The 25,878-nt window shown below is 34.0% G+C and overlaps 10 protein-coding genes across 10 annotated transcripts; 5 read left to right on the forward strand and 5 right to left on the reverse strand. All coding sequences in view use genetic code 12, as the record gives it.

Annotated features, from left to right (window-relative positions):
* Positions 1-75: 75 nt before the first annotated feature.
* On the forward strand, positions 76-3,723 carry J8A68_002458 (uncharacterized protein; the record flags this gene model as incomplete). Its single annotated transcript, XM_049406211.1, has 1 exon — positions 76-3,723. The coding sequence occupies one exon, from the start codon at positions 76-78 to the stop codon at positions 3,721-3,723; it is 3,648 nt and encodes a 1,215-aa protein (XP_049264252.1).
* A 1,483-nt stretch (positions 3,724-5,206) lies between these two features.
* On the forward strand, positions 5,207-6,640 carry J8A68_002459 (uncharacterized protein; the record flags this gene model as incomplete). Its single annotated transcript, XM_049406212.1, has 1 exon — positions 5,207-6,640. One exon carries the CDS (start codon positions 5,207-5,209, stop codon positions 6,638-6,640), a length of 1,434 nt encoding a protein of 477 aa, XP_049264253.1.
* Positions 6,641-6,668: 28 nt separating this feature from the next.
* Positions 6,669-7,721, reverse strand: J8A68_002460 (triglyceride lipase; the record flags this gene model as incomplete). Its single annotated transcript, XM_049406213.1, has 1 exon — positions 6,669-7,721. The coding sequence occupies one exon, from the start codon at positions 7,719-7,721 to the stop codon at positions 6,669-6,671; it is 1,053 nt and encodes a 350-aa protein (XP_049264254.1).
* A 195-nt stretch (positions 7,722-7,916) lies between these two features.
* On the reverse strand, positions 7,917-9,386 carry COQ6 (putative N,N-dimethylaniline monooxygenase; the record flags this gene model as incomplete). The annotated part of the gene is made up of 1 exon (XM_049406214.1): positions 7,917-9,386. The coding sequence occupies one exon, from the start codon at positions 9,384-9,386 to the stop codon at positions 7,917-7,919; it is 1,470 nt and encodes a 489-aa protein (XP_049264255.1).
* Positions 9,387-9,792: 406 nt separating this feature from the next.
* On the reverse strand, positions 9,793-10,842 carry SUA71 (transcription factor TFIIB; the record flags this gene model as incomplete). Its single annotated transcript, XM_049406215.1, has 1 exon — positions 9,793-10,842. The coding sequence occupies one exon, from the start codon at positions 10,840-10,842 to the stop codon at positions 9,793-9,795; it is 1,050 nt and encodes a 349-aa protein (XP_049264256.1).
* Positions 10,843-15,114: 4,272 nt separating this feature from the next.
* Positions 15,115-16,203, reverse strand: J8A68_002463 (uncharacterized protein; the record flags this gene model as incomplete). Its single annotated transcript, XM_049406216.1, has 1 exon — positions 15,115-16,203. One exon carries the CDS (start codon positions 16,201-16,203, stop codon positions 15,115-15,117), a length of 1,089 nt encoding a protein of 362 aa, XP_049264257.1.
* A 4,633-nt stretch (positions 16,204-20,836) lies between these two features.
* Positions 20,837-22,765, forward strand: SDH1 (succinate dehydrogenase flavoprotein subunit; the record flags this gene model as incomplete). The annotated part of the gene is made up of 1 exon (XM_049406217.1): positions 20,837-22,765. The coding sequence occupies one exon, from the start codon at positions 20,837-20,839 to the stop codon at positions 22,763-22,765; it is 1,929 nt and encodes a 642-aa protein (XP_049264258.1).
* Positions 22,766-23,187: 422 nt separating this feature from the next.
* On the forward strand, positions 23,188-24,531 carry RPT1 (proteasome regulatory particle base subunit; the record flags this gene model as incomplete). Its single annotated transcript, XM_049406218.1, has 1 exon — positions 23,188-24,531. The coding sequence occupies one exon, from the start codon at positions 23,188-23,190 to the stop codon at positions 24,529-24,531; it is 1,344 nt and encodes a 447-aa protein (XP_049264259.1).
* A 93-nt stretch (positions 24,532-24,624) lies between these two features.
* J8A68_002466 (DNA-directed RNA polymerase III subunit) lies at positions 24,625-25,215 on the reverse strand (the record flags this gene model as incomplete). Its single annotated transcript, XM_049406220.1, has 1 exon — positions 24,625-25,215. The coding sequence occupies one exon, from the start codon at positions 25,213-25,215 to the stop codon at positions 24,625-24,627; it is 591 nt and encodes a 196-aa protein (XP_049264260.1).
* Positions 25,216-25,360: 145 nt separating this feature from the next.
* J8A68_002467 (uncharacterized protein) lies at positions 25,361-25,849 on the forward strand (the record flags this gene model as incomplete). Its single annotated transcript, XM_049406221.1, has 1 exon — positions 25,361-25,849. One exon carries the CDS (start codon positions 25,361-25,363, stop codon positions 25,847-25,849), a length of 489 nt encoding a protein of 162 aa, XP_049264261.1.
* Positions 25,850-25,878: the final 29 nt, after the last annotated feature.

The following is a 25,878-nucleotide window of genomic DNA, read 5'->3' on the forward strand; positions in this document are numbered from 1 at the left end:
ACATTTCAATTCAATTTGATCAATCAATTGCGGTAAAAGTCACATGAATTCATAAAAGCGATGCTGGCATCTGGTATGAAAAGAGACATAAATCTGCTGCTATCTGATCAACGAAGCAGTTTAGACGATCGTTCAACAGCCGTGATTCGAAATGGTAATTTCCTGCGGGATGATCTCCATCCAGCATTAATTAGGCAATTCAAACTTATATCAGTGAATTTTAAAGAGGCTGCTCTTGACAGTCCGTGTTTTAGAGCAAGTGTGAACCATCTTGATATACAACTAAACAACATAGAAAAATGGTTAGTTGCTTTGACTAGTTCACTCAAGAAGATACCAAGGTATGTAAAGGATGTGCAATCCTTCTGTAATTCATTTTTAGAGCACTTGGCTCCAACTTTCCTACAAGAGGGGCTAATAGATCAAGAATATACTGTCCAATCTTTACATACTACATTAAATGGTTTGAAAAGAATTTGGGATCTTAGTTTGCAAGCACTCAATGTTAATACACGTGGATTGGAAAGTATCAATGCTTTCATTACTACAGATGTGACAAGGTATAAAGAAATAAGGCGAAGATTTGATCAATGTCAGGTTAAATACGATAAATATTTGGCAATTTTTGTTTCTACTCCCAAATCAAAGGAGTCGTCAATGGTCATGGAAGATGCAAAGCAGTTATTTGAAGTGAGGAAAGAGTATATTCATGCCTCCTTAGATTTGATTATAGAGCTACAGACATTAGGCAATTCCTTGGATAAAATACTAGTGGGTCTAAATACTGAATTATTACGGAATAAATGGAATATTTTTGCTTCGGAAGCTAATAAAAATGGTTTCAGGAGTCAATGGGAGAGGGTGCGTAAAATACAGAGTTGGAGTGATTCTTATAGTATATCCATTGAGAAATTGGCAAATGATATGCTAAGTGCCAAGGCACAAGTTGAAGAAGGGTGCCACGTACAATTCCAACCTTCTACAAACATAGATGATTATAAATCATCTCTTATCAATTCCAGGACCCTAAATGAAATTGATGAACGAGGAATTGAAAAGCATGGCTACTTATTTATGAAAACTTGGACTGAAAAATCATCAAAGCCGATTTGGGCAAGAAGATGGGCATTCATAAAAGGAGGAATATTTGGTTTACTAGTGTTGAGTCCTTCCCTGACATTTGTACAGGAAAGTGATAAATTGGGGGTTTTGTTGTGTAGTGTCAGATACGCTCCGAACGAAGACAGAAGATTTTGTTTTGAAGTTAGAACAAGTGAACTTACGGTTGTTTTTCAAGCCGAGTCTTTGATTGAATTAAAGTCATGGCTTAAAGTATTTGAGAATGAAAAGCAAAGAATTCTAAATACTGGGACAGCAGATGATGAATTGTTTAATGTCGCATCGGGGAGATATCCGCCGATTATTCTAGAATTTGCATCAACGGCAAACACAGTAATGGATCATGAATTAACAAATACCAAACTCACCGCTGCTGGCGGGCAATTAATTACTTCAAGTTCGCTTTCGGCCCATATAGAGAAGAATGAGAAATATTTTCAGAAGCATCTATATTTCCAGATCCCAGGTATTCGTCCACCTTTCATTACAGACACAACAAAATCTTCGATTATAGCGTACAGTCTCACAGCACCAATGCCAATACCCACTGCCTTAACTGCAAATATATGGGGATCAGTCAATTGGGGAATTTACTACTTGCATGACTCTGTAAAAGCCGATACTCGTCATGATTGCACTCCAGATATCGAAATGATGAAATTTCAGGAAGAAAAAATGGGAAATGATATGTTTCATCCAAAGTATTATCCAGATGAACTTGTAAGTTTGGATATTCAGATGAGAGCATTATTTGAAACAGCAATTGAACCTGGAGAGTATTGTGTTCTTTCATTCAGTTGTATTTGGTCTCCAAATTCCAAGCAGGAGCTTAGCGGGAGATGCTTTGTGACACCTAACCATATGTATTTCTATATGCAAGCATTGGGATTTGTTGCATTGTTTAAAGGGTATATGGGACATCTCGTATCTGTTGATTGTACATCCCAGAAGCAGTATGATATGTTGAAAATATTTAATATTGACGGGGTTATTAAAATGAAGTTATTTTTAGATGACGGCAAACTTGTGAAAAAGAAGTTGGTATGCATTATTAACAATATTGCAAGTGATAATCCCAAGGGTCTCAAAGACCTTTTATCAGAAATGGCGGAAGTTGAGAAAGAATTAATTAAGGAGGAACAAGATCAAAAGAATCTCAAGGAGATAAGCAACCTTTCGAAGACTTTATCAGATAAAAATATGACTCATGAGAAACAACTCGTAGCGGGAGGAATCACCTCGTTTGTTCCTTCACCCGATGGAAAGTTAGTTAAATATAAGATTGACTTCCACTCTGAGTACAATTTCTTGGGAGAAAGAATCTATGGCCTTCCTCCAAAAGCTTTATTTCACGCATTGCTTGGGGACAACTCCGTTATATTAAAAGATCAGACAGCTTTAACACAATTAGAATATTACATAAAGAAGCCATGGAGGAAGACACCTGAAGGAAAATTATATAGGAAACTTAATGTTCCTGCACGTTACGACAGCAATACAAGTGATACCCAAATATTTCAAGAAATTGATAACATGGAAGACAATTCATATTATACATTCACCCACACCAGGTCCAAGTTTGCGTTCTTCGCTGGTCCTACATTTTCTATTGTTTACAAAGTTGTAATTGTTGGTATGGCAGGTAAACGTTCCAAGGTGCTTTTCTTTTCAAAGATGCAGTTTGATAATAAGAGCTTGATGACCAATTGGTTTATTGAAACTTTGTGTTGCCGTATAGATTTGAATCAAATTGGAAAGATTGATAATCGACTCAAGGAGGTAGTAAGAGAGGTGGGTGAGCATGGAATGATTGTAAAAGCCATTTATTTGTACGGTAAGTTAAGCTATACTGAAGAGGAAGAAGAAGATATTCCCGAACCCTTAATACGATTTGGATTTCTTTATGTTGCAAGATTGGGGCTCAGAAAAATGATAAGCAAGTCAATTACCAGCGTTTACAGGTGCTTTGTTTGGTACTTTTATTTACTTGTGAGGCTCATTGAAGGGATTAAAGCAAATCAGTTGTTACTTTTTATAATTGCATGTTCAACTTTGTTGAATCTCTTTTTGATGGGCAAAACTGGAACCTCCTATTGGACTACTCGAAGGGCAAATCAACTTGCTTACGAATATATAAAGCAAGAGCCAATGATGCTTCAAAGATCGATTTATTTAACAGATATGCAGGATCTCCTTAACCATACTAATTCTCCTATGGTTATTAATGGTTCAAGACCCTATACATTATTTAGAAATAAGTCATTCATCCTGAATTACAAGCAAGATACAAATTGGAGTGATGATTATTTCAACAAAAATGCCCTTTCGGTGGCAAAGAGATTGAAGCAGGCTTTCCAAGATATTGGTATAAGAAGACATGATTTAATCGTAAGATTAAGTATGTTGAATGACATGGAACGCGAAATAGCTAAAGCAGAATGGGCAAATTGGTTAATGAGTGAGGTGCAACGATGCGAATACATAAAGGAAAACATATTAGATCAATTGCTTTATAATAAAGAGACGATTGAAGGAGTGGAGCAGGTGATTGGATTTTGTGATGAATGTAGAGATTTATTGGCAGAGTTAACAGAACAGCAATAGAAGCTTGTGCATGTAATTGTCGGATAGGATTTTAGATTTTATCATTTGTTCGTTCAAACAGTAAATAGGTAACTAGTTAGAGTAGTATCGCTATACGAGTTTATAATATAGTTCAGATTCTTAGTATTAATCTCAACTCAAATCATGTTAAAGAATAAATTAGATCAACATCGAAGCGATGGACCACATGGAGAACAAAAAAAGACGTTGAACTTCCATGAAAGAGGGGTGAAGAAGAGGGGTGAGTTTTTTAATCTCCGAAAATTAGGTAAGGCTTACAAATTGCCAACTACATTAGTTTTATGTTGAGGTTGCTACTTTACGTAATCACCATTTTAGAAGTTTTGAGGCAAAATCATTGTCTCAATGAAAATTCCATTTTTTTTCTTTGATTTCCTTTAATTTCCAAGTAGTAACTGCTTCTTCATTATTCAATATATCCGAAATTATAATTTCTATTTTGATAGATTCCGCTCATCTCTACGATATCACAAGCAATTATGTAACAGAATTAAGTTTTTCAGCTTTACTGGTTCTTGGCCAAACTGATAAATTAATTAATAAGATTTTATTTTTTGTGTCCCTCGTATTTTTAAGCAAGTTTTCTAATTTTGAGGGGTAGTTGTGCTTTTTTCCGCATCTTGTAACAATGGGAGACTCATTTTAATTTATATCGGTTGCAAACTGGAAATAATGTGTAAACTCTTGGTAATACGGTCCGGTACCCCATATTGTTTATTGCTAGACTCGGTCAAGCTTTTGAATCCTTTCTTTGAAAGATCCAATCCTCTTTTCAGATATCAAATCTTTGCATTGTCTCGGGACGTTTCACGAGCCGACTTTCTACGCTTTTCTTTCTATTTTTTCTTGTTTATTTTCTGAATATCTTTAGGTTCAGCCATTTGCTGCTTCCCCATATGTGCCTAAATGTGGAGGTTTTATGTCCATCTTGGCATGTTTTTTTTCGGAGTTACCACAGTTATGGTCGATGATTTCCCGAAAGTTTATATTTGACAGCCTTTTTACAAAAAGAGTGCCTCGGTACTAATTAAAATGGCAAATTGCCTAATTGATTGCAATATTTATGTGGTGCACTCGATTAGCGAGGATCTAATCAATCTGTTATACTTCGGGGCTTGATATGGAAGAACACCATTGCATTATTGATCTCAAAATGAATTTATTATTTGGGGTAGTTCGGAAAAATTAATATCCGTTTCCTGTAAAAGAAATTCTTGTCCGAAAACCCCAAAGAAAAAAACTCTAAAAACAAAAATGAAAAAATAAATTATAAAATTTGATCGCTAAATCGGAAAAGTAAATAACCATTGTAATTTTTGAACCCCAGGTTTGATCCCAAGGACAATCGATGACAAATCGTATATATCTTAATGCAGTCGCACGAAATATAAATAGAGTCAAATTGGACCGAGTTCCTTCCTCAATTTTAACTCATCCAACAACCAAGACTACAATCAAAAAAATGTCCCCTGTAGCTGTTATCCCAAATATTATCGAAGGTGAAGAAATCACCAATCCTGAAAAGGTTTTCCCAGTCCACTGTCCTACTAAGCCAGAGGATGTATTACATCATTATTCCTATTTTGATGTGAACAAAGAAAACATCGATAAATTAGTTAGCAACACTCAAAAAGGGTTCAAGGAATGGTCCAAGTATAGTATTGGTCAAAGAAACAAGATTTTCCTCAAAACCATTGAACTTTTGGAAGAAAGAAAGCAACAATTCGTTGATGCTCAATCCGAAATCGGGCTCCCAGGCTGGTTTGCCGGTTTTAATGTTGGTGGTGTCATTCATCAAATCGAACAAGTTATCAACCAAGCACCTCAAGCCGGTGTTGTACCATCAGCCATGACTGATTTAGCTTTGACTTATAAGTTACCAATTGGTCCTGTTCTTTCTATTTCTCCTTGGAACGCTCCTGTCATTTTAGCTGGAAGAAGTATTCTCTACCCTCTTGCTGCTGGTTGTTCAGTCATTGTCAAGCCATCTGAAAAGTCACCAAAATGTTCTTATTTATTAGTCAAGTGTTTCTTAGATGCCGGTGTTCCTGCTAATGCCTTACAAATGGCTAATTTAAGACCTGAAGATAATCCTGCCTTTATTGATGATTTGTTAAAGACTGGTGGTATTAAGAAATTAAACTTTACTGGTTCAACTGCCGTTGGTAAGAAGATTGCTGTTACTGCCGCAAAATACTTAGTTCCTTACTTATTGGAACTCGGTGGTAAGAACACTTCTGTTATTTTGGAAGATGCTGATCTCGACAAAGCAGCAGGTAATGCTGTTTGGAGTTCTTGGGCCCATAAAGGTCAAATCTGTATGAGTACTGATCATGTCTTTGTTCATGAATCAATCTACGATGAATTCAAAGAAAAATTGATCAAGACTGCTACTGAAGTTGCCAAAGATCCAGATTATCTTATTTCACAAAGAGACACTTTGGGTACCAATAAGATTGTTGATTTAGTTGAAGATGCTTTACAAAAGGGTGGTAAGCTTGCTTTTGGTGAATTTTCCAGAGAAAAGGTTGAGGAAACCAATGTTATTACTCCAATAATTTTAGAAGATGTTCCAAAAGAACTGAGCCTTTACCTTACTGAAAGTTTCGGTCCTCTTTGTGTCCTTGAAAAATTCTCTGACGTTAATGACGTTGTTGACGAAATCAATAGTAGAGACTACGGATTAAAGTCTTCCGTGTGGTCAAAGAATGTTATCAAAGCAATTGGTATTGCCAAGGACATTGAAGCTGGTGGTGTTCATATCAATGGTTCTACTGTGCATGATGAACCAGGTGTTCCTCATGGTGGTGTTAAAAGTAGTGGTGTTGGTAGATTTAACAGTATTTGGGGTATTGAAGAATTCTGTGTTCTTAAGTCTATTACTATCAACCAATAATTTTAATTTTAATGAACCTGTTTGTCTTTTATAGTCCTTGTTTAGCCAAGTTGTTACATATATCTAAATATAACGCAATTGCATTAAATGAAGGTTTTCTTCCAAACATCACTCTATCGAAAGCATCTCTAGCTTGGTTTGTCCAATTGATCAAGTCAAGATGATCGACTTCATCAAATGTACCCATGTACTTTCCCCACATTGAGCTCCTTACAGTAACTAATCCATCATTATCAAATACGTCAGAAAGTTGTTGATTCGATCCGACACGTTTTTGCTTTGATTGAATTTGGTATTTTGTTATAAGCCAAGTAAAGTTAAATAAATTATACCATCTAGGATTGAAGCGAGCTCCATATGAAAAATACTGAACTGAAGGATCATCCAATACTTTACTATTAAACAGTTTCATATTTTCAGTTGTCATTTCAAAAATTGAAGTTGGGCATATTGCTTTCAAAATTGGATTGTTTCCAATCAAATCAACTACAAAATCTGCACATTCAGAACCATGATGTGGAGTGGATATTGTTGTGAGTGACATGACTTTGTATATCTTGTTATTATTGTGGATTTTCGATATTAAGTATCTACTGTCCAATCCACCCATTGAATGACTTACCAAATTCACTTTAATTGGTTCTTTACTTTGGTTCTTGTTTTGTAACACATGGCATTGTTTAGTAATGAAATGGTCTAAATTGATTGCTCTACTTTTGATATTACCGAATGCAGGGACTTTTCCGATAAATACCTTTGTTCCCAATTCTTCCAATACAACTTGAACTCCTCTCCAATATTCAAATTCAAGCAATGCGTTTGAGTTTTGAAGAATTTCTTTGTTTACCTCTGATTCCTTTTTACCAAGTAGGCTGTAGTCAAGTTTTGGAATTAATGCCAATCTATCAAAACCGGAGAATCCATGACATAAAACAACTGGATGTTTTGGTGGTTGGTACTCTTCCCGTATGAATTGATTAGTTGTGATTATCGTTGGTGATGAATTGCTTAGCACAGGTTCATTCTTCTGTAAATGTCTGGTAGCGATGGAAAGGTTTCTTCTCCAATTTCTATTCATCATCAATTTGTGTTGTCAAAAAAACGGATGTGCTGCAAAACTGAAATTTGATATTTTTTTTTCTTTTGGGTCAGTAACTTTGGTTTGCTTGGAGGGCCGCATGCCGTGCCAGATTCAAAGCTTTAATTAAATTGCTATATACAGATTCATATACTCATATTTATATAAAGAGATATCTATTCTAATAGATACATACTTCTAGTTACCACTAATTTGTTTCATCATTAAATCTTTAACTCCACTAACAAAATTAATTGATTTCATCCCAATTCCTCTTGCAACAACTAAAGGATAAAAATCAGTAGAAAATACTTTATGTAATTTATCACAAACTCCAAGTAAAACATGATTACTAGGCCATGCATTAGAAACATAACTTTCTAATACTAAAGTAGATCCAATATCCATTCCTCTATCTATACCCTTTTCTAACGCTTCAACTAATGCTCCAGCATCAGATTGACCCATATTCAATCCTTGTCCTGCTAATGGATGGATCGTATGTGCTGCATCACCCACTAATGCAACTCTTGGTGCGACATATGTATCAGCATGAGACATTTTCAAAGGAAATCTAGCACGAGAACCATCTATAACTTCAACTATTGGTACAGGATAGTTTTCTTCTATCTCTTCTTCATTAAATTTAGATAATCTCCATTCAATTTCTTTTAAAACGGAAAAATCATCAGGATTTTTCTTTAATAATTTATAAATATATTTCAAGTCTACTTCATCCAATATCATTGCTGCACTTACAAGTCTAGGGAAAATATCTTTGTTAACTTTAAGAAGAATTTCTGATAATTCTGGAGTACTTGACCATACAATAGTTGCATTATCTCCATTCAATGGTAAAATTGCAAGTGGACCAGTAGTTAAAAATCTTTGCCAAGCTACATTTCTGAAATCTTCATATTGTAATTTCACAGTCGCAACCACTCCAAACGCATTATATTGCCATCCTCTTGACTCAATCTTTGCATATTTACGAACTGGGGAATTGTAACCATCACACCCCACTAAAAGTCTAGTTTGAATTGATTCTCCATTTGATAATTTCACAATTGGCCAATCTAACTCAGAGGTCCCGGAACTTTGGTCTACTTCATTCAAGTCATGTTGATGTTCTATATCAACTTCATTGGGGTTTACAATTTCTATTACTTTGGTGTTATCTTTGATATTAATTGACCCATCATTCTCTAAACTTTCAATTTTTGCTAATAAAGAACCTTGAATATTTATAACTTCACACATTGCGGCTAAAGTATCTTGTCCAATATTACTAACATCAAATTCAACTTTTGATGTCGCATCTTGTGAATCATATGCAGTTATCCCTTGATATTCTTTAACTCTATCTTCATGGATATAATCCCAATTTCCGATTTTTGATTTCATAAACTCAATTGATTTGGGAGTGATAGATACGACTCTATTGGTGTAATTATGAGGTGGCAGTTGTTGAAATTCACGTACTTTGTCTAAATTGGTTGCTTCAATTAATGTACAACTTAAATGCTTGGTTTTTGGTGAAGCTTTCAATGCTGCAAGTAATGTCAATCCTGCTGGACCTCCTCCTATGATCACCACATCTTGACGAGTTATTGGTGCTGCATTATACTTGATTGCTGAAATGCAAAAACTCCGTACCGATCTAAGCATAGTATTTTTATAGCAAGTGGGTGTGGGTGAAAATGAAAAAGGATCTGAAAGAAATCTCGAATTAAACAGAAAATGGTCCCACTCCCCTTTTTTCTATTTTTTTTTCTTTTTGTTACTGTCATAATTGAGGCTCGTAAAAAAAATTTCAGATTTTTCAAAAGAGATCATCATCATCATCATTTCAGATACACCCACCTAATTGATGCTGTTTAAATGAAATCTAATAAATGAATTCATAAAATTAAAAATTATTAAAAATATTACAAAAGAAAATATAAATATCTATCTATAAAGTTGACCCAATTAGTTTTCTTACCTATTTGTTTGCGATTTTTTTTTTATTTGGTTTTTTTCTACGTGATTTTCCTGTTATTTTATGGTATATCCCATATACGACATACTCTCTCTAACTCCTTGGAATTCTATCTAATTTCACTTTTCCGCTCTCAATCCAATATGGATCAACAAGCTTTTCTCTTTCTTCATACATGACTTTATATGAAGATTTAATAGTTCCATCACTAACACCAGTTTTGTCTGATATTTTTGTTGGAGGAACATCTACTCCAAATACTAATGATGCCATATAGATTGTAGTTGCCGCAACAGTTGTTGGCGATCTACCACCCAACACACCAAGATCTTTACATCTTCTGGCAATATATTCGGCACCATTGGTAACTTGTGCATTTAATCCCAAATGAGAACAGAATCTTCTGATTAAATCCTCAGCTGATGTTTGAGTAGTTTGAATATTATCATGACTCAAATATAATGCAGCATTAGGATTAGCTGCATTCTTCTCTCTAATAACTTTATCCATAATTTTAAATACTTTCCCAATTTCTTTACGTGGTACATTAGTTAAAGCCCAAATTTCTTTAAAAGAACGGGCAACTTTCGCCTTTCTACATCCAATGAAAATAGATGCTGCCATAATAGATTCTTGAGATTTCCCTCTCAATGGTTTTTCATCATATACCATTTTATAAACTTCCTTAGCCCCATCTTGGACGATTTTTGGTAATTGATAACCATCACACATTTGTGAGATCTTGGCATACGCTGCAGCCAAGGCATTATCCTTTTTATCAACTAATGATTTTGAATGTGCCCTATTTAACTCTCTTCCAACTCTAGTGTTCTCAGGAACATAAGATATCATGGTTGACAAGTCTTCTGTATCCAATAATGGATTTCCCGCATCACCCACACGAGATGGATCATCCCCATTTTGATCATCATTACTAAATGTTCTCCATTCTGATCGTGTATCGACTACACGGTCACTCAACACAAGTCCACAGCTTCCACAAACTATATCACCTTCGCTGAATCTTTCTATTAAATCAGGAGGAAATATTTTACATTCTGGACAAGTTAATGTGACATTCAAATTCGGACCAACATAGACCTCATCCTGTGCTAGTTGTATTGTACTTCCCGTGGGAGACATATTATTATTTGACAAAGCTATCCTCTTACTTCAAATAGACTTTCGATTCTATGAATAAATCAAAAGTACCTCTTGAATAGATTCCAAATATGAACAAAATAGTTGTGTAAAATGGATGGCAAACCTTCTTTATATTACTAATCCAAATGATGACCTCTTCTTCTTGTTCAAGATACACAGGCTATTTTTCGTATTAATCAATCGCAAATATTCGATTAACTGATACAATAGGATGCAACTAGATCTGTATTAACCTTTTAGTAAAGGTATCTGAATATGATTTCAGATGGGAAGGTGGAATAAATAAAAGTTCTACAAAGTGTTTATTAAAGAAAGAAAAAAATTTACCTTGAATGACTTCTCTTATTTAAAATATCAAAAAAAACCCACAAAGTCGTGCAAAAAGTATCAAAAAAATATAATGAAGGATGCGAGGTTCGAACTCGCGCGGACACTGTCCAGTAGATCTTAAGTCTACCGCCTTAGACCACTCGGCCAACCCTCCATTTTTTTCAATTTTTTTTTCAGGGTTTTTTACGACCGATATTTTTACATCACGTGACGTTCTCGATTTTCTGATATTATTCCTACGGAAACTGTTTCTAATGATAGAAAGTGACCCAAAGAGCTTGTAAAGGGATATATTCATGTCCCAATTGAAAGTTTGAGACAGATTAGATGATTTTTTGTGTGCTTTTGTGGGGCAAATAATTTGTCCATACTTTTCGTTTTTTTGGTCTCGTTTTCATGATAAATTTGGCTGCAAAAAAGTTTTGATCCAAAGCAACCCTTTCTTCCAACGTATCTCAAATCATAACTTATTTTTCATTTTAAAAATTTCTAGTATAATATAAATAGTGTGGTTAAGTGATCAAGAAGAACACTTTCATCACCTAGAATTCCAGACCCCTCGCACCAAAGTCTTGAAATAGTGCGAAGAATATACAGTGAATATCCCCAATCAGTTTTGTTCAACAATGGCAAATTGAAGGCACCATATAATAAAACATCGTCCTATATTTCCATACACTGAATGAAGATACAACTTCATAAAAGCGGTTTTCTTTTGAATACTACAAAGCAGGAATAGAAGTGTTTGAAATAGAAAATATAAGTTGCTCCAAAGTGATTTCGTTCTTTTTCCATAGCTTTCATACCTGGGGATTCTTTATAGCTTTCAACAAAGTGTTGTTCCATGCATCTATACATAAACCAAATGATCTCGTCCCAAGTTTGCACATGAGAGGATTACACTTCTGAAATGTACACTTGGTAGCACCAAAATACCAAGTGGAAAGTGAAACTGACATTTAAATCTGCTCCACTTTGTCTATTATTCATATGAACACTTAATACCAGAAATTTATTCAGTTAATTTCACATCAATGCATACTACGTCTTGAAATTATATAGACTTTCTGATTTCGTTACAATGAATAATATCAAACTGGAAAGTGACCACTAGAATCAGCTTGTTAGAAAGCAGTTTTCTCCTTATTAATCTTGTTGCAAAGGCTCTAATCGGCCTTAAAGTAATATGCGGCAGATACCATGCTGATAATTTAACCATTGGCCCTGCAGAACTTTCTCCTTGTGGTGTAGGGCTATGCAAGTACAAATTTTAGTATGACAACAAGCTTGGTTGATCTAGCCAGCCGAGAACAGGTAAATTATCCCTTGAAACACAAGGACAGGGGTTTGAAATTGATACTTGCTTATACCTCTTATTTGGGATTATTGCCTATGACGAGAGTGAAAAAAATCGCCGCAAGCAACATGTGAAAAAATGAAAGGAGTGTTGTTTGCTATCCTAGAAAGAAAAAAAATATTTGCAACCAAAAAGGCAAACTCGCGTGCAAACGAAAACCCTAAAAATGAATAATAAATAAAGCACTGCATAATTATAAGTCATTCAACATAATATTCCGTCGTGGTTTGCATAATTATGTGACCACATTTCTGAACTTTAATGAATAATAATGCCTTACAAAAGATCCAGAAAAGGGGAGAGGGCGAAGTTGGTGGATTGAACCTGCGAGATTTCTTGTTTTTGCAAGATAAACAAAAAAACTCAAGTAATTTTTAGCCAATGATTCTAACGAGGTCGTTTATGGTTATGAACAACGAATGGAGCCAGTGATGAAAACACCACGGAACTTTCGTTCATTAGTAATTGATTTCTTGATATCCTGAACTGGTGATAGGGCTGGGTGAATTTAGGTTTTATCCCCCAGACAAGACAAGAAATTGACAAGAAACAAAAATCTGAATAAAAAAAAATGGAACCCAAATAAACGCCGAAGCGTCAGAAATTGGACAAAAAGAGGTTAAAAATAAAGCTTGATTATTTATACAAACGTAAACAGAGTAACCTAAATAAACTTTTTGGCGGAACATGATTTCAGTTAGTTATGTAACTGTATCATCATAAGGGGGGAAGAGGGTAAATCACCAAAAAAAAGAGAATATGGGTTTGGGTGTTTTGTATGGGATAAGTCGTATGATAGAACATTTTTGAAATTGAATCAACAACAACAAGTTTCGTAAATGAAAATTCATATTTAATTCAGGTTTAAATATAAAATAATTAAAGGGACAACCATGAAACCAAGAGAACAATAGACATAGTAGTGGAATAGGAAGTATGAGTTGTGGTGGAATTATATTGAAACAGGGGGTGAATTTAGGGGGTGAGAAAAGACGATAAATTTATTTATTTAGTTCCACAAAAAAAAAGTATAAAATCAATTTTACTGGGTATTTTGTCTAACCTGTAAACTTGAAATATGCAACATCTAAACCATAAGTAAAAATTTTAGACTAAGAATTGCTGCAATTCTTAATTTATTCTTAATTAATTAATTTATTTTCCTATACAAAGTACGTGTGATTACAGTAGAATGCTTTGTATTTCAATGAACAGCAATGGTTGAGTATGAAGATTCAGGAGTATGTATAAAGTTACGCAAATTGCTCAGGAAAACAAATATAATTTTAAGCCAATTTTGATTTCAAATTGAAAAAACAAAAGGAGAGGAACTGAACAAACAATACAAATCTAAAATTATTTTACAGATCAACAATTCCCCAAAAAAAAAAATAAAATCAAATTTAAGTTTAACCATAAAAAAAAGGAGACAAACAGAAAACGACTGAATGCGACATATAAGTGGCAAACCCAAATTTTCATGATCATCCATCAATTCACACATTTATCAAATAATATGATTAAACGAGGAGGATACATACCAGAATTATTAGAATGAAACATGTGATATCGTCTCTCTTCTTCTTCCCATACTCATACCCCTGTAAGGAACAATTCTTTGGCAGTTCGTTTCCAATTCCCCCCCAAAAAAAACCCACAAATAATACCGTAAGAAATGGTAATAATTGAAGGATGGAGGGGGAGGGGATTGTTTTTACCAACTGTCACTTTTCTTTTTTATTTGGAGATTAAACACGTCAGTCATTTGTATTTAAATTTTAATGTTGTAATCTCTTTTACACCGTGTACAAGAAGTGTTTCAGGTTGGCTTAAACTTTTGTAACAGTGTGATGATAATGGAATGATGATGACGATAATTATGTTTTTTTTTTTTCACATTTCCACTGCGAAATGCAAAGACTGCATACAGACCGGATTTGTAAAAATTTACGTTTTGGTTTTGAGAGTGGCACAAAACCAACAGCAAGAAGGAGAAGGAGACTTCGGTTACATCTGAATGCAAGTGCATGCGCTACTCTCTCTCCCGATGGCTATGTTTTCATACTATTGCCGACCGATTTCAAATAGAAAATGTGGTTCTGGAAGGTCAACTTCGTTAACCATCCTGTTTAGGTAATTCAATTGCCTTGGTATCAGCCAAAAAAAGAATTCTAAAACAGATTGTAAAATTTTTTTGCAACCATTGTCTAAATACAACCACTACCACCATCACCCATCACCGTTTGACCACGCACACACACACACATCACGTCATATATGAATGGATGTCTACAATAATAGTAAGAAGAACAATCTATACAGAGTACAATGAAAAAGATTGTGTTCTAAATTAAAACCTTCCTTTATTTTTCAAAAAAAGAATAGACATAAACTAAAAAACTAATTAATCAATCTCTATCTATCTATTAATTTTAACCCAATAATTATACCTAAAAGAAAAAAAAAACATAAATCTATAATACCCTATTTTCATACACTCATACACTGATACCCACACCCACTCTCTTTCTCGCTCTCTCTCCTTCTTTCTCATTCAAAAAAAATTAATACCCATAATAGTTACTCTTTGAAAACAATGATGATGGAACATATGATGACCCCATCGCTGCTTGATTATTAGATTGTTGTGATGGCAAAGCAGGTACTACTACCATGGTGGTACCCATTGGTTGGGTATACATTGGTGCTTGTGCTGGAACAAATTGTTGTTGTTGCATAAACAAAGATGGAACCCCTGACATCATAGGCAATGAATATTGCGATGGTGGGGGAAGTTGTTGAAATTGTTGTCGTTGTTGATAAGTTGGTGGTGTCAACCTTCTACGCTTTGATGATGACGCGGTTATATATCCCTCCACTGGAGTTATTGGAGTTAATGGTGTATCATAACCAACAGGACTGGAGAAGTAGGTTGTAGTAGTTGAACTTGTTGGAGACATACTTGAAGCAGTTGACAAGGCTGGTGATGAAAAATCAATCATGGCTGGATGTCCAATATATGAAATTGGAATGCTTGATGCTAATGTGGTTGTTGTTGCTGGTGATGATAATAATGAAGAATTATCAACAACTGCTCTAAATCTTGCTACTATAGATTTAGATAATTTGAATAATGATTTGCCTGAAAACACATTCCAGAATGATTGATCATGTTGAATACTTATATAAGATAATTTAAATCCCAAGGCACTTAAGAAATACCCTTCTAAATAATTCAATAATTTTAAATCAAGTGAAATCACTTGAGAGTTCTTGGTATTGTTAATTATAATTAACCAAGTCTTTAAAGTATATGATTGATCATCAAATGATTTGTTGGCAAGTACTAATGATATGATAATCAAATAAATAGTCATTGGTATCTCTTCTTCATCGTTAGAAGAAGGAATGGTAGTATCATTGGTGAGAACATCATTATGATGATAATACTTATATAAATAATACAAACTGATTAAAAGATTAGTTTGTGAAAGTTGTGAGTTTATTATTAAATCTTGAATGAATTTACCATACTTGGTATTGAATGTTTGAAATGATTTAAAATTGGTAGCAGTCGAGGTAGTGGTAGCATTACCATGAGATAATATTATCCAAACAAACTTTACATAATTATTTATATAAAATTGATCCATTATGTATGTGTTACTTGTTATATAATCAAAGAATGGTGAATATTGATATTGGTGGTTCATTAATCTTTTAATAGAATTGGAAATAGATATTTGATATTCTTTATATATTCAAAGGTGTTTCTATTTGCATAGAGGTGTTTAATTTCTTAAAATAATAATTTTTTTTTTGCAATGATGATTAACACAATAAAAAATAAATTAAGCTGCACAATTTATTTTTTAAATCTTGTTCTGGAAAAATAAAATTCGTCCTACAGTACAAAAAAAGGAGAATTGCATTTTAACTTTATTTCTTTTTTTGTTTTTTCTTGTGTTTTATTTTGTTGTTTTATAAAAATTAATTATTAAATTTTGTTTTTCTTATTGTGTAGTATTGTGTTGCTTATAAGTATAAACCTGTAAAAATCTAATGAGTAAAATTTCATTTTATTTTACGGTTAAAGAAAAATGTAAAAATGTAAAAAAAAAGAAAGCTTGTGTTACTTTTCCTTTGCGTCTCATTTGGCTTTTTCATGTACCAACAAAAAAAAGAGTCTAGTCGAGTCTATGTCGTCATTTATTTACTACATATCCCTCCTCTAAGAGATTTGTCGTTTTATTTTATTTTATTTTTTTATTATTTTAGGATGTGCGTTTCGTATTCCACCCGAAAGGACTGCATATTAAAAATTTTAATTTAAGGTTTATCATGCATTTGATGAATTTTTAAAGTTTATCGGATAATTATGGAAAGCACATCTCGAGTGATTAAAACAATCATGATCATTTTGAGAGAGGTGGCTAACTTAAGAAATAAAAATCATTCTTCTTCTTTACACAACAACGCCTTAGAGAAGAATCAGTACAGAATAAGAACTATGTGTGTGTGTGATGGGGGGGGGGGGTTGTATACTACGAAGATAAAAGTTTCATAATCTTTAATACGACAAGACAAGACAATAATCCCATATTCATCATACAATAATATTCAATAATAATAAAAAAAGTTGCAAAAATTTTTTAAAAATGTCAAATTGGTATCACGGCAACCAAAAGAGACCAAAAAAAATGAACACACACATAAAACAATCACAAATAAAATACAACAATAAAAATAATTAGCGGGTCATTTTTCTCATTTTCTTTCTTTTTTTTTTTTTTTTTTTGAATTTTGGGTTTTGAGCGCAATATAATATAAATTTCTCGACACGAAAGTCTCGATTCGTGTTACCTTCTTAGAAACACAACAAACGCAAGAAACAAGGAGGAGATAGTTAACAAGCATTTTAACCCAATCCTCACCTTTTTCTTCTAATAAACTTAGACGTGATCATCATTTAATGACCTAATAAACAATTAAACATGATGACTAGCAGCATAAATCTATCCATCCGATGTTTACAACATAATTAGAAAATAACCGCGCAGTGGAAATATAAAGTACGTCAACTAATAAAAATATCCGATTATTTTAACTTTTTCTATTCCCACTACATAGTGGAATTCTTAGCCCGAATTAGAAAAAAAATCTCTCACTCGTATTAAACACCCATGACCCATCATGCATAGTCAACAGCAACATATGCCGATTTACCACTTAGAAATTTCTAATAATAAAATTTAAGATGTACATTTGTAAAAAGGAAAAATGTACTCGAGTATCACAAAATGCAATTAAATAAAAATATTGCAGAAAACCAAACAATAGAAAAAGAGGTTTAAATAGAAATATGTCTTAGAAGAAAAAAGAGGAGGCGTGCTACATTTCCATACAGCAAATTTGATGACGAGAGTGATCTAGAATTTCATTTACATAGCAATAATAAAGGAGGAGTTAATCCAGCTATCGTTTACGTGTGTATGATGTTTAAATTTTTATCATTCATATTTCTCTTTGAGTTTTTGTGGAGATTTTTGTTTTTTAGAGTTTAACGTCTTTTTGTTTCAAGACAAATATTTTTTTTTCTTTAAAATTGTTTCATGCAAGTTCCTTTTATTTTATTGTTTTCTTAGTATTGGAAATGATATAAAATAATATATTTTTTTTTGTCTAATATCCGACCCGTCATGACTTAATCTCCATCATCATCATTTGTCGTCTTCTTCTTTGCCCAATATAATAATAAACGGAGCCATACATTCCATTCCTTGAAATTTTCCAAAGTATCACAAAAATACTCTTAACGCCTGGCTTTCTGTTGTCTTAATTAATTAATATTAGAGATAACGAAACAAGGGCAACAAATTTCCATTTGGTCATTTAAAACAAGGAACATTTTTAATTTCGCAATTCTTCTTCTGATTCTCAATTAATTGTTGACAATAAAATAATAATTTTGATCTTAAAATTTCTTGAATAAAATAAAAAAATCTTAAGGAAAGAAAAAAAAACAGATGTTTTATGCAAATGTTTCTTACAGCCTATTTTTTTTTCTCGGATCATATGGTACATCCCATTGTCTATTATATCATGTTACATACAGAAGAGGTGATAAATATTTTATTTCAAGCTCATCTCTCGTTATGTAATTCTACAGTTTAGCAAAAGACCCGTAAAAATCAGGTTATCCATAAATGTATTCTCTATGATCTCTTTGAATAATAATTAGGGGGTTACACTTCTGCGTCGTTTCACTCCAACTTGGAGGTTTTTAACCCTCTCACTTCATTCCCCTTGAAGTCTAAAAATAAATCGTCATCACACCATTGTCACGACACAAAGCAATGTCTAATAAAAATATCAAAGCCTCCTAATATCAGATTTTATATACAGTCTCACAATCATTTCTTTTGAGAAGAGTCGGTCGTGAATTACTGCAATTGGATAACAAGGTCTATTTCATTTTAAAGGGTTTTTATTGTTTTTCAATTACGAATACGTTGTTTTAGAATTACAGTTTGTAACATCATATGAAATCAACAAACACAATACATACACCCATTCAATTCGACCAACACCCAGGATATCCCCCTGATCCTTCAGTTCCTAATTTTAGAACCTTTGTCAAACAAGGATTCCGCAATTGCGCCAACAGCCTTTTTGTGTGATTAATTCAGAAAATTTTTGGGGTTTTAAGGACTAGACCCCCTTTCTTCTACCGCATCCTTGATTGAATAGACCTCCTATTATCCTTTCTGGATCTGTAAATCATTGTTGATGGATTATTGTTATGACTCTTGAATATTGACAAGTGGTTGTCAAGTCTTACCACCTTATAGCATGATTTATTTATCCGGAATCCTGTTTCCGACTTGCAACGTAGTCTGAATTGGAAATTTAGAAGATTATCCGAGGATTACTTCATTTAAACTGTAAAGATTGCTTGGAAACAATAACTCAACAAAATTTAGAAGCCATGGCATGACCTGGAAGAGAATTCTTTGTTGAATTGGCGTAGTTTTGAGAAATAAACTTCTAAACTTCTAAATATCTTCTTACTGTCAAATCTTGGGTTGAAATTCGAAGCTATCTCGACTCTTAGTCTCTAAATCCCAAAGTATTACCTAAAATCAGTAGTGTTAGTGTGTTTACTTTGTTTTCAGTTGCAGAACGTCTACTGCTTCAATGGCTGCATTACTCAGATTACGAGAAGTCTTGTTGTCACCGAATTATACTAGATTGAACAACTTATATGAATTTACGCATAGTACGCTGATATGAAATCCCTTGGTGTATACTATTCATTTAGATTCCACGTGATGACTTGTGGAAGTTGCCGAAATCTCGTTGCACGGAATGTTTCTTCATTCAGCTCCCCCAAATAAATGTTCAGACCTTTTTCTGGGCACCACCAGTTACATTGTTAATTGAATTTTCAAATTCACTTTTCAAAGTTCCTTATTGACTGATATAGATAGTGATCTATAAACTAGACAGGTTCGAATCCGCTCTAAAAACAATTATTTCCAATATAGCGCTGAAAGTGAATTCGCAATCGTTGAAAAACTACCAAGAAATCATCGCAACGAGAAGAATTTCCCCGGATTGTCATCCAGTTGACTCTCTGTGCATGGAAGCATTCCAGAAGGAACAAAGTAGAATAAAAGGAACATATAAAGCTCACGGTAACTATTGTTTTACAAAGTTCATTCAACTAGAATCATATTTAGGACTGGTAAATGGGCCATAGAGTTAAAATTACTCCGGGTCATTGTAAACATTTCCCTGAAACATTCTAATAATCAAGGAATTAAAGGTCAGAAGGCCCTAGAGAATTACAGCAGAAGATACTATAGATTTCGAGGTAAAGTTTTCAGGTATGGTTGGTAAGAATATTTAGAATATCAAAACGTTCATACAATTTTTTGCAATCATTAATTTTGTCAAGTTTGGCAACAAAATGTCAACATTAACGGAAATTCATAAAATACAATCACCGTGAAACTCCGAGGGAGTCACGTGACAAATTTACAAATTAAATTTGTTTGATTGGCTGAACCTCTCTTTATGCAGGAAAAGAACAGTTTTGAAAATTTTTTAACAAGAACCCGGAGATCGGAAAATTGGAAATCTGGAGTGGTAACTGGATGGAATTTTTTTTTCACCCATTTCTGATTTCCAAAACACCCAAAACATTCTTTTTTTATTGAATAATCACTTTAGATCAACTTGAACCCCTGAAAAAGTTCATTGAACATAACTAACTGATACATAATGCTTAGCTTACGTCGTTCAGCAGTAGCTGCTAGCAAATTAACTCAAAATGCTCGTCTTTTCTCAACTACAATTACCAAATTACAAACCATTGGTTCTATCAAAGGTACTGATGTGAATGCTGCCAAGTACATGCAACAAAAATACCACGTCATTGACCATGAATATGACTGTGTGGTTGTTGGTGCCGGTGGTGCTGGTTTGAGAGCAGCTTTCGGTTTAGCTGAATCTGGTTTCAAAACTGCTTGTATTTCCAAATTATTCCCAACTAGATCTCATACTGTTGCCGCTCAAGGTGGTATCAATGCCGCTTTAGGTAACATGCACAAGGATGACTGGCATTGGCATATGTATGATACCGTCAAGGGTTCAGATTGGTTAGGTGATCAAGATGCTATTCATTATATGACTAGAGAAGCTCCTGATTCTATTTATGAATTAGAAAACTATGGTGTTCCATTCTCAAGAAATGAAGAAGGTAGAATTTATCAAAGAGCTTTCGGTGGTCAATCTAAAGAATACGGTAAAGGTGGTCAAGCTTACAGAACTTGTGCCGTTGCTGATAGAACTGGTCATGCTTTATTACATTCCTTATATGGTCAAGCTTTAAGACATGATACCCATTTCTTTATTGAATTCTTCGCTATGGATTTGTTAATGCAAGACGGTGAATGTGTAGGTGTTATTGCTTACAACCAAGAAGATGGTACTTTACATAGATTCAGAGCCCATAAGACTATTATTGCCACCGGTGGTTATGGTAGGGCTTACTTCTCTTGTACTTCTGCTCACACCTGTACTGGTGATGGTTACGCTATGGTTTCTAGAGCTGGTTTACCTTTGGAAGATTTAGAATTCATTCAATTCCATCCATCTGGTATTTATGGATCTGGTTGTCTTATCACCGAAGGTGCTAGAGGTGAAGGTGGTTTCTTAGTCAATTCTGAAGGTGAAAGATTTATGGAACGTTATGCTCCAACTGCCAAGGATTTAGCTTGTAGAGATGTTGTTTCTAGAGCTATTACTATGGAAATTAATGAAGGTAGAGGTGTTGGTCCAGATAAGGATCACATGTACTTACAATTAAATCATTTACCACCAGCCGTCTTAAAGGAAAGATTACCAGGTATTTCAGAAACTGCTCAAATTTTCGCTGGTGTTGATGTTACTAAAGAACCAATTCCAATTTTACCAACTGTCCATTATAATATGGGTGGTATTCCAACTAAATGGAATGGTGAAGTTATTAAGAGGGGTCCAAATGGTGAAGATGAAGTTGTTCCAGGTTTATTGGCCTGTGGTGAAGCTGCTTGTGCTTCTGTCCATGGTGCCAACAGATTAGGTGCTAACTCTTTATTAGATTTAGTTGTTTTCGGTAGAGCTGTTTCTCACACCATTAGAGACAGTTTGACTCCAGGTACACCATTGAAACCATTAGCTGCTGATTTAGGTAAAGAATCCATTGAAAACTTGGACAAATTGAGAAATGCTAACGGTACTAAGGCTACTGCTGATATTAGATTAGATATGCAAAAGACTATGCAAAAGGGATGTGCTGTTTTCAGAACTCAAGAAACTTTAGATGAATGTGTTGAAACTATCAATGCCGTTGACAAGACTTTCAAGGATGTCAAGACTACTGATAGATCTATGATTTGGAACTCCGATTTAGTTGAAACCTTGGAATTACAAAACTTGTTAACCTGTGCCACTCAAACTGCTGCATCTGCTGCTGCTAGAAAGGAATCTAGAGGTGCTCATGCTAGAGAAGATTTCCCAGAAAGAGATGATGTTAACTGGTGGAAGCATACTTTGTCATACCAAAAGAACTTTGGTGACGATGTTACATTGGAATACAGAGATGTTATTAAGACCACTTTGGATGAATCTGAATGTAAACCAGTTCCTCCAACTGTCCGTGCTTATTAGAGAGTACTAGACAATAGAACATAGATTTTTGTTGCTGCATTATTTGTTCAACATAGAAAATGATATAGGGAGAGATTCCTTTCTCCAAACTTGTACTTCAAGAAAAGAAAATGCATATTTGTGATTTCTTTTAATACTTTTACATAAACTTAAACTTCTTTATTTATTTATTTATTATACAAGCATTTAGTTAATTTCATTCATATAATGATTAATCGTAGTTTAACTGTGGTGGCCATGAGGAACATCATTATCATAATTATGCAAACCGATAGTGCGGCTCAAGTCGTGTACCAAACTCATTTTTTTTCTTCAGCATTGAAAGGCGAAAAATTGACATTGAAGATTCTTGCCACCACGATCAACTCATAAGCAGCCTTTAATCAAAGCTACATATTAAAACAAAAGAAGCAATCTACACAATGCCACCAAAAGCTGATTGGGATAAATATATAGCGCCAACTGAAGATGACGAGAAGAATCAAGAGAAAATCGTTCCTTTATCAGAAGGTGATATTCAAGTATTGAAAACGTATGGAGCAGCACCATATGCCAATCAATTAAAAGAAATTGAAAAGGATTTAAAAGATATCGAAGAGAGAATAAAGGAAAACATCGGAGTGAAAGAAAGTGATACCGGATTAGCACCTCCACATTTATGGGATGTGGTTGGAGATAAACAAAGAATGCAACAAGAACAATCATTACAAGTTGCAAGATGTACCAAGATCATTGAAGCAACTCAACAAGCAGCTCCTACTAGTGGGTTACAAAACGCTGATTCTAAATCCAAATATGTCATTAATATAAAACAAATTGCCAAATTCGTGGTAGGATTAGGAGAACGAGTATCTCCTACTGATATTGAAGAAGGTATGAGAGTTGGTGTTGATAGACAAAAATATGAAATCCAACTACCATTGCCACCAAGAATTGATCCTTCAGTGACAATGATGACAGTTGAAGAAAAGCCAGATGTGACATATAGTGATGTGGGTGGTTGTAAAGAACAAATTGAAAAATTAAGAGAAGTTGTTGAATTACCATTATTGAGTCCTGAAAGATTTGTTAAATTAGGAATTGATCCTCCTAAGGGTATTTTATTATATGGTCCACCAGGTACTGGTAAGACTTTATGTGCAAGAGCTGTTGCAAATAGAACTGATGCTACATTTATAAGAGTCATTGGTTCTGAATTGGTGCAGAAGTATGTTGGTGAAGGTGCAAGAATGGTTAGAGAATTATTCGAAATGGCCAGAACTAAGAAGGCATGTATTATTTTCTTTGATGAAATTGATGCTATTGGAGGTGTAAGATTTGATGATGGAGCAGGAGGAGATAATGAAGTGCAGAGAACAATGTTGGAATTGATTACTCAATTAGATGGGTTTGATCCAAGAGGTAATATCAAGGTTATGTTTGCAACAAATAGACCTAATACATTAGATCCTGCCTTATTGAGACCAGGTAGAATTGATCGTAAAGTCGAATTCTCATTGCCTGATTTAGATGGTAGAGCAAATATTTTTAGAATTCATTCTAAAACCATGAGTTGTGAAAAGGATATTAGGTGGGAATTGATTTCAAGATTGTGTCCTAATGCTACTGGTGCAGAATTAAGATCAGTTTGTACAGAAGCAGGTATGTTTGCAATTAGAGCAAGAAGAAAGGTTGCTAATGAAAAAGATTTCCTTAAAGCGGTTGATAAGGTCATCAAGGGTAACTTGAAATTCAGTTCTACAAGTGAATATATGCAATACAATTAGATGCAAATAAACTACCATGCATTCTCTCTATTATATATAAATTATATATTGTACTCTTATAGGCAAATATTATACAATAAATAAGTAAAACAACTATTCCCACCATGATGTGCATCCCATACCATCAGTTTGACACGAAGCTAAGATTGCATATGGAGGTGCTTTGTTTGTAGGTTCTTCAAGTCCAGCAGCTTCATTTGAAGATTTTGGTTTAATATTCATAAATACTTCTTCTTCAACTCTAAATCTGATTTTTTCATTTATATCAATAAACAATTCAGTATCTTCATCAGGTTTCCAAACCCATGCTTTTTCAACTGGTTTAAATTCACAACTTTCAAATAAATAATTCTTGGGTATAAATATTTCATCAAAGAATTCTAATCGAACTTTTATACCTTCTGGAGTACAATCACTTACCCAACCACTTAGTACTTCTCCTACAAAAGGTTTCCATACCACACATCTGAATTTAGTTTCGACATATGATCCCCCATCTCCTGGTTTTAATAATCCATCTTTGATATCAAGTAGATCCCAGATTGTTACTACTAACCCGAGATTCGATATAACTTTATTAGCATATTTTTTGTTTAACTCATCTGTTAGCGAATGTTGAATTGGTATATGGAATGTATGCGGAGGAATGCGGACCAAGTCCGATATTTCTGTTAAGACAAACATCGGTAATGCTGTGATGTTCTTGAATTTATAAGTTTCTTGAAGGATTTAATTTTTTTGATTTTTCGATGAGAATGAATTGAAAGCGCAATTTTGTTTGGTAAGGAATTCTTTTTACAACCACCAATCTTTATAGAAGCAGACAACAATGAATAGATCTCAAGGAATTAGAAAACCTCAGCACTCGACATCAAGATCTTCTGATAGAAGACTCGCAAGTGGATCCAAGGCTGCCAGTTATCTTCACTCAACAATCGAAACCTCAAACATCATCAAAAATAATGTTAAACCTGCAACATCAACAACAACAAGTTCGTCAGATTGGAATCCAAAACATTTCAGATTGTTCGTAGGAAATTTAGGAGAAGATGCCAATGATGATCTATTACATAATGCATTTGAGAAGTATAAATCTATGAGTAAAGTACATGTCCCATTTGATAAAAAATCAAACAAGAATAAAGGTTACGGTTTTGTTGCATTTGCAAATGCTGACGATTATTTACAAGCATTCAAAGAAATGAATGGGAAGTATATCGGACAACATCCTGTTCAATTAAAGCGAGCAGAATCATCCGTAACCAATTCTAACAAGAATAAGAAGAATAAGAACAGGAATAACAACAACAGAAGATGAGATACGAGGGAAAGTCACGTGAACCATAT

Source organism: Hemisphaericaspora subhashii (genome assembly GCF_019202705.1).
Source record: "Hemisphaericaspora subhashii strain CBS 10753 chromosome Unknown scaffold73, whole genome shotgun sequence".
Lineage (NCBI taxonomy): Eukaryota > Fungi > Ascomycota > Pichiomycetes > Serinales > Debaryomycetaceae > Hemisphaericaspora > Hemisphaericaspora subhashii.